The 8,139-nt window shown below is 34.3% G+C and overlaps 1 protein-coding gene across 1 annotated transcript; it reads right to left on the bottom strand.

Moving 5' to 3' along the window:
- Positions 1-6,785: 6,785 nt before the first annotated feature.
- LOC130243407 (uncharacterized) lies at positions 6,786-7,808 on the bottom strand. The gene is made up of 2 exons (XM_056475570.1): positions 7,655-7,808; positions 6,786-7,518 (listed from the first exon to the last, which is right to left on the bottom strand). The coding sequence occupies exon 2, from the start codon at positions 7,504-7,506 to the stop codon at positions 6,937-6,939; it is 570 nt and encodes a 189-aa protein (XP_056331545.1). The 5' UTR covers positions 7,507-7,518; positions 7,655-7,808; the 3' UTR covers positions 6,786-6,936.
- Between the last annotated feature and the right edge of the window lie 331 nt (positions 7,809-8,139).

The raw sequence follows: 8,139 nt of genomic DNA, 5'->3' as shown, positions 1-8,139 counted from the left end.
ACAGTCATCAGAACATCAGAATCAGTTTTATTGCCAAATGTGCTTCACACACACAAGGAATTTGTTTTAGCTACAGAAGCTAACTCAGAACATAACAGAACATAACTCAGAATATCCCCAATCTTATAAAATATGTATTGCACATGAGCTTTGGACATGTGTATTTCAAATAACATCGCTTTATGTGAATGTCAACGACCAACATAAGATGCAGAGGCATCAGAGCAGAGCTCATTAATATTCATGACCCTTCCAAATAAAATAAAATAAAAATGAAGCATTTTATTAGGGCCAGTTCCTAGGGTTGTAAATTGGATTGTAAAACTAGTCCTGGAGAATTTTTGCATGTACCCAAGCCACATCCATTCTATGTAAATGTCAGAGAACAAGTTAAACATAATGTATCAGTGTATTCTATGGCACCTTTAAACATTTGTTAGGTCATTGGTTGGCCCACACTGAATCTGTATGCACAGAAATCCACAGATTTTTAGCCCATCATTGAGTCTACGTATTTACTTGTGTAAATGTGTGTAAATTTATTCAGTTTTTTAAATTAATTTCACTAATATTATTGTAAAATAATAAAAGTAATATTAAAATGTTCATATGATTTGTTTACAATAATTTATAAAGTAATATCTTCTGTCTTTTAGTAGATCTATTATACGAGAGACTTGCTTTGTTTAGCAAATAAGTGGATCTAATTGGATTTGCACTGTAAACATTAAATAAAAGTTAAAAATGTTTTATTTTATTTTATATATTAGTTTTTTAGTTATGATACTCCTAAAATCATTCCGAATAAATTTTCAGATTTTTTACAAAATACTCAAAAAATGTACGCAGATTCTGTCTGGCCCTCATTGGTCTATAGGGCCTTTTGCACCCGGTAGTTACAAAAACTCACACAAGCCCATTTCCCTGAGAACTAAGTTCCCCTTGATCATTTACTTGGTTGCATTTGCACCATCGCAAAGTTCAACAAAATCAACAAGTAAAGTATGAAGGACTCTGTAAAGCTGTTTTCGGCTTTCATGATCATGATGATAAAGTCTTTAGAATTTCCAGAATGCCAAGTCAATTTTCCAGGTCAAAGATACCAAGGTAGTATGGATGCCAGGTGTAACCATAAGAAAAGTGATGCATTTTAAGACAAAAATACAATACCGGTCAAAAGTTTGGGGTCGTTTTTTTTTCTTATTATTTTATTCTGTTCATCAACGCGGCATTTATAAAATGTAAAAAAAATGTTAAATACTTATTTATTAAATATTTATTTATTACTTATTGTATGTAAATTTGGCAGCAATGTAGTGTAACGGTGGCGCAGTGGGTAGCGCTGTCGCCTCACAACAAGAAGGTCACTGGTTCTCAGCTGGGTCAGTTGGCATTTCTGTGTGGAGTTTGCATGTTCTCCCTGTGTGACCGTGGGTTTCCACCGGGTGCTCCGGTTTCCCCCACAGTCCAAAGACATGCGGTACAGGTGAATTGGGTAAGCTAAACTGTCTGTAGTGTATGTATGTGTATGAGAGTGTATGGGTGTTTCCCAGTGATGGGTTGCAGCTGCGTAAAACATATGCTGGATAAGTTGGCGGTTCATTATGCTGTGGCGACTCCTGATTAATAAAGGGACTAATCCAAAAAGAAAATAAATGAATGACTGACTGTATGTAATTTCAAATGAAATTATTAGTCTAGTAATTATTGCTTTTCTTACTATTACCATTATTAATAATAAAATTATTAATAATAATAATAATAACAATAATAATAATTAATATTAGAGGGATTTCTGAAGTATCATGTGACTCTGAAAATGGAGTAATGAAGCTGAAAATTCATCATTAAAATCACTGGAATAAATGATTCAATTAAATGATAAACTACTTTTGAACAGTTATTTTATAGTGCAATAACATTTCACAATTGTACAATTTATACTGTTTTATGATTAAATAAATGCAGCCTTGGTAAGCAGGATCAGCTTATTTTAAAATGTTTAAAAAATTGTACTGACCCTAAACTTTTAACCGGTAGTGTACACTAGTGTATATTCCAACTGAGGTTTGAATGCCGCAGACAAAGGCAAAAGATAAACGTTGCTAAAATTCAAACATGTACTGCAATTTTGGTTCTTGCGACACATTTGAAAAAACGCTGGGACATGAGCAATTTAGGACTAGTAATCATGTATATTGGTTAAACAATGATTTGATTTAAAACAGGTGATCTCAACAGGTGATTGTAATTTTGATTTGGTACAAAAGCAGCATCCAAGAAAAGTCTAAAGCAGAGATGCCCAAAGTAGGGCCTGCGGGCCAAAATTGGTCCATTGTAACCTTTGATTTGGCCCACCAACCCATCTGAGGAGAGTGAGTATGATGGAGAGGCTTGAGGAATCTCTGTGTTGTCTTCATCATTTCTAATTTGACGTAACTTATTGTTTGGTTTATTGCTGAGCAACCAAAAAAAAGCAAACTGAAAATAAATGCTGTAAATGAATCTGATTTTATAAATATAAACTTAAATACTGTCACTCGATGGATAGAGGACTATCCAGAAGACAAGGCAAATCAAGGCAAAAACTAGTGTAAATCTGTTATAAATGAGGTTGTTTTCTGTAAGTTTATTATAAAATGTAAAAAAAAAATTATACTGTATTAGTTAATATAATGCAATGTTTTCTAGTCATTTATAAATATTAATAAATAATTTAGGAAATTACCATTGCAACTATATTTACCTTCCACCCACTTGCCTCAATTAAATTTGGTTTGGCCCTTCATAAGAAAAAGTTTGGGCATCCCTGGTCTAGAGCTTTAGGGGATGGGAAGAGGATCGCTAGTTTGCCAACAAATATGTCAGAAAATTTGCTTTTCAAAATAAAAACATGTTTATTTTTGGGAAAAAACAAACAAACAATACAAAGCATAAGAAACACATTAAATAATATTTGTTGTATTGTCTGCAATGCAATACAAGTCAAAGTAAATTTAGAAATCACTCCTTTTTTATTTTCATTTTGCATACTGTCCCAACTTTTTCTGATTTAGGGGTTGTAGTGGCCTTATGGGATTAGAATGAAAGTGATAAGAGGCTTTTGCAATGTAATAGCTTCAGAATAAAAGTATAACTTGTGGAGAGGAAAAAAGAAAAAGAAAATGTGGGAATAAAAACAAGAGACCTTTCCCAGCCTCACACCTTAGTTTGTTTGCAAACTGAACATTTTCTTGCTTTATTCTTGCCATAAAAGTTCAATTTAAGTGCAAACTGGGTTTCCAACACTCCACCCTTTTCTACCCCACCACCAACCCTCGTCACACCCCCTGCCTTTCACTCTTCACTCATTCTTTCAGTTCATTCTTTCCTCCTTTCTCCTCAAAACCAATTGTTACGTTTTCTGACTGTGACCGGTGTGTGCATGTATTGATTTGCCTAATGTCATATTTGTGTCATGACCTATTGACTGAAGTTAGTGCCTGCCTGCCAAAGCTTAAGGCTTGATTGATAGTAGTTCAGTGGAGTCTCAAAGGGAATGAACAGTTCTGTTAAATAGGAGGGGTTTAGGGATATCATGCTTCCAGCTCATGTATTTCAGCATAAAACTGTCCAGCAACATTGTGTCTACAGTCTCGATGATAATAACATTGAAAACAATACGTTTAGTTAAATATTTTATGTATCTACACCATGGGAAGTGTATGGGCTAAGTGAAATATACGAGTCATTGGGAGAAAGGGGGGAAATGTGATGGAATTCTTGCAAAGAAAGGCGATTCCTGTGCTACATTAAAATAATGGTACACGGAGAGCCCAGGGAACTATTTAATGGGTGGAGAGGTCGAGGAAAGGTTAAAGGTGTTGCGACTTTTCTTTGATTTCCCTAAACAAATGTTAACACTGTGAGTCTGTGGCAGGATGAAAACATTATTGCATCCCGACCAGACTAACACGAAGCAGGTCTACAATGCCTGACTTCTTAGATCCTGTGGGATAGCAAAATGTTCACACTTTCTTATGTCAGGTTGAAAACTTACTTTGTTTTTTCAGTCATAGGCGTATTGCTTGTTAGTTTGATGAATAGCTACTGTGCATCTGGACACCATTTTCATATAAGGTATTGTATTTTTCTGCTATATTATGGGTAAAGGTGTATTTAAAAAAACTTACTCAACTGCCATCAGCCAAAGTCTTAATTTTAATGACCTTGAACGAAAAGTTTATTGGTGGGAAAAAAAGACTGCCAAAATGCCTGGAGGAACCGTGTGAATACATTTGAGAACTATAGTGTCATCTGGTGGATGAAGTTCGGTAACAAAATACGGAAGGAGTTTACAATTTTCACTTCAGTTGCGCACAGTACACAAGAGCCCTCTGGAGGTAAATAATGAAATAGCAACTCGACTGATAACTGTTCATATTGCATCTGGAGCCAATAATTAAAAATAAACAAAGATGTTACTGCACTGAAAAAAGTGTTGCATGCAAAACTGTGGCAAACAATTTATTTGGGTTGAAATTAAAAAAACAAATTAAATTGAGCAATGTTCAACTTAAATTGTTTGTTTAAATTCAACACAAATAAATTGTTTACAACCACTTAACGTAAAAAAATTTAGTAAATCCAAGGAATCATCTTTGCATAATTTTTTTCAGTGTGTCATGTAAAAATTCCAACCTGTCGCAATTTTCATATAACGTAACATATAACACAAGCCCAATATGCGCCCCCAATACCACTATATCACTTCTGCATTTTCAAAAGCTTTTTTATTTCTCTCATCACTGTCGTCTCGGTTTATGGTTTAACCATAACTTCCTAAAACAAAAACACGTGTTTTACAAAAACCTTAAAAGAGTGATCGAGTAATTCTATGCCAAACAAAAGTCTGATTTTTAGTCAACCTTTTGTATGATTAAATTAAATGTTATTTAATATTAATAATTATATTTTGAAATGTTGTTGATTCAAAGATTTAACCATGGAACCACATTAAGATAAAAGTACCCCAATAATTTCACCACGAAACGGGGAGGGGGCCCGCTATATCATCATAAAATACAGGTTAGGTTAGGTTAAGTTACTTTATTTATACCCGAAGGTAGATTTGGTTTGCTGTCAAGAGTCCTCATCTCATAACAGTGCCACACAAAAAAGCTCAGTAACAACAACAAATGAATATTTAAACATAAAAACACTAAAGAATAAATTATTAATCACTTGGGTGTCCACCCCCCACCCAAATAAATGTTTAAAACAATCTAAAATATACAAGTCACTGAAAAACCTCTGCTTTTGTCTATGTCTTATTTAAATGTCTGACGGCTGCTGGTATGAAACTATTTTTGGATCATTTTGTTCTACAGCTTATAACTAGAAACCTGCAACCAGAAGGAAGGAGCTGAAACTGTAGAGAATGAGCAGTGTCACTTAAAATTGAATTTGTGATTCTCTTTAGCTGCCTGGTGTACGCAGCCTCTAGATTGACTAGTGATAAATATTTTTTGTGGTAAAATTATAATGACACATTATGAGGTTTTCAGGCTATTAATCCCAGTTTTGTAGGCCACATTAAGCTGTTAAATGGGTTTAGTTCACACAAAATCATGGCTCTCAAGTTATTGACTTTATTTTTTAAATATTGGAGTGAGATGAAGGGTGGGGCGAGTGTGTGTTGAAGATAAAGTTATTACATCTTTGTTATTATAGTTATTACACCTCAGCATGAAAAATACAAGGTGTGGCTTGAGAGAGTGAGAACTGGTTAAAATGTGTGAGACTTGAGACCCCTGCAAAATGAAGTTTTGGTGAATTATTTAACCTATAAAAGCAGTTTTTAATTTTTAAGAATACATTTAGGGTCAAAATTATTAGCCCCGTTAAGCTATATATATTTTTGATATTCTACAGAGCAAACCATCATTATATAATAACTTGCCTAATTACCCTAACCTGCCTAATTAACCTAATTAAGCCTTTAATTAATAATTATGTTTAGTTAGTTAATTCAGGAGGGCTAAAAATTCTGATATCAACTGTGTGTGTATATATGTATATATATATATATATATATATATATATATATATATATATATATATATATATATATATATATATATATATATATATATATATATATATATATATGTATGTATATGTGTGTGTGTGTGTGTGTATGTATGTATATGTGTATATATACAGAGAGAGAGAAAGAGTATGATCATTACATAATAAATGTTTTGAATTGCTGATTAATTATTTTAAGTTATATTGTTAACTAATTAACCATTAACTAATTTTTATCTTTGGATAAACTAACCTTTTAAGTTTTTTAAACCCTATAATGAGCTAATATTTTAGATTTTATTCTTTTTAGAGGTGACAAAATATTCTTGGCTTAAAAAAATATATTTTTGTCTGTAAGTACCTCTCACGCACTCTAAAAATGCTGGGTATTTCAACCAAAATTCAGGCAATATATTAACAAAATCAATTGTTACATTTGGTTTGAAATGACCCAGCATTTTGTTTTTGTTTAGAGTGGAATAACCTTAAATTTAATCCAGGCTATTCATTATCATGACATTAATTGAGTTAAGTTACAGAGCATTTTCTTTTCCCCATCTTTCTTTCTTTCTTTTTTGCTAATGTTGCAACTAAGTTATGAAAATATGATTTTGAACATTCTCTGAACATTGTGAAACAAGAAACGTCTAAAATATATGCAACTAAAACATTTCAGGGAAAAGTTACACAATGTATCAATGATTTAGTGACAGTCGTTTTAAAAGAAGGCCTTGTTTTAATGCACACTTCCTTAAAATGTCCAATATGTACAAAAATAATCAAACAATCAATTCTAAACATATAAAGACATGCATGCTTTTTGGGGTCTTTAACATATAGTCTAGGAGTAGCATAAAAGATTTTCCCTTACAAAAAGTATGCCATCACTACCAAAGTAAACAAAAAAGGAAGCACGTGTATCGCAATGGTTCCCGAGCTCCCCTTAGCCCCACAGTCCAACTGGTTATTGCTTGGCGCTTTGCTTTCAGGGTTTCCCTCGAAATGGACCGGTTGACAAACATCTCCTATGTCTTCACAGGCGAGGATGATGTGTTTGGTCTCATTGCGCATGCTTCTGATTCCGCACGCGCCTTCACTGTTATCGATCCGTACCGTTACGAAGGAGAATTTCTCTTTGCTGATACACAAGTTACCGGACAGTGTCTTTCCGCCAGCCTTACTGCAGACATTTTCCACCCGCTGTTTTTCGGTGGCACGGAAAAACGACTGCGTCGGTCTGCCACACGTATTAATCTTCCTCAGGAAAGCTTCCCAGGCGTTCTGGTCCCACGTTTTTGGCACCTCATCAGGAATATGGCGTTTGAGGAAAACATTGTGAGCGTTGTTGTACCTCGCGCGCATACATGGCTTAGAGTTATGGTCCACTGCCTGACTTTGAGGCAAAACAAAAGCCAAAAGTAACAACAAGGCAATCATTTTGAAGAATTGCTGCAAAGAAAGAGAGAAAAAAAAAAAACGCAGATGGTCTTTAAAATGCTTTCGCTTTGCAGCCGACCGTAGTCATCTAAAAATAGCACAGTCTGCCGTTGAACCTGGCATGCGCGTTGCTCTCTGTGAAACTTACCAGTATGTCGATCCGCAGACCTAGTTGTTGGCTGATCTAAGTCCTCTTGGTGGATTTGTATCTGGTGTTGTTATATTTCCCTTTTTGAGTTTCAACTGTTGGAACAAAAGACTTGCTGTGACACGTCAGCCCTTTGAGCTCAGTTTAGTCTACTGCATTTCAGCCAGAATTAAAGCCAGGCATACGGATGACTCACATGCAGTGTGCCTGGCAGGTTTTATATCTTTCTTGATTTTATATAACGAAAACCTATATTTGTTGAGCATCAGTGGCAGCAGTTTTAGTATCTGAGGATAAAGAAAAAATACTTATTTTATGATTATTTATTCATTTTTCTTTAGCTTAGATCCTTATTTTTTAGGGATTTACCTCAGCAGAATGAATGCAGAATGTTTTTACACAGCGGATGCTCTTCCAGCCACAACCCAGTTGCATATTTTGTTTAACCAATAGGGTATATGCGAAGCTAGTGTTTCTTCTCACTG

The sequence above is a fragment of the Danio aesculapii genome, chromosome 16, assembly GCF_903798145.1.
Source record: "Danio aesculapii chromosome 16, fDanAes4.1, whole genome shotgun sequence".
Lineage (NCBI taxonomy): Eukaryota > Metazoa > Chordata > Actinopteri > Cypriniformes > Danionidae > Danio > Danio aesculapii.
Note: the sequence above shows the minus strand (reverse complement) of the source record. Positions and strands in the feature narration are given on the sequence as shown.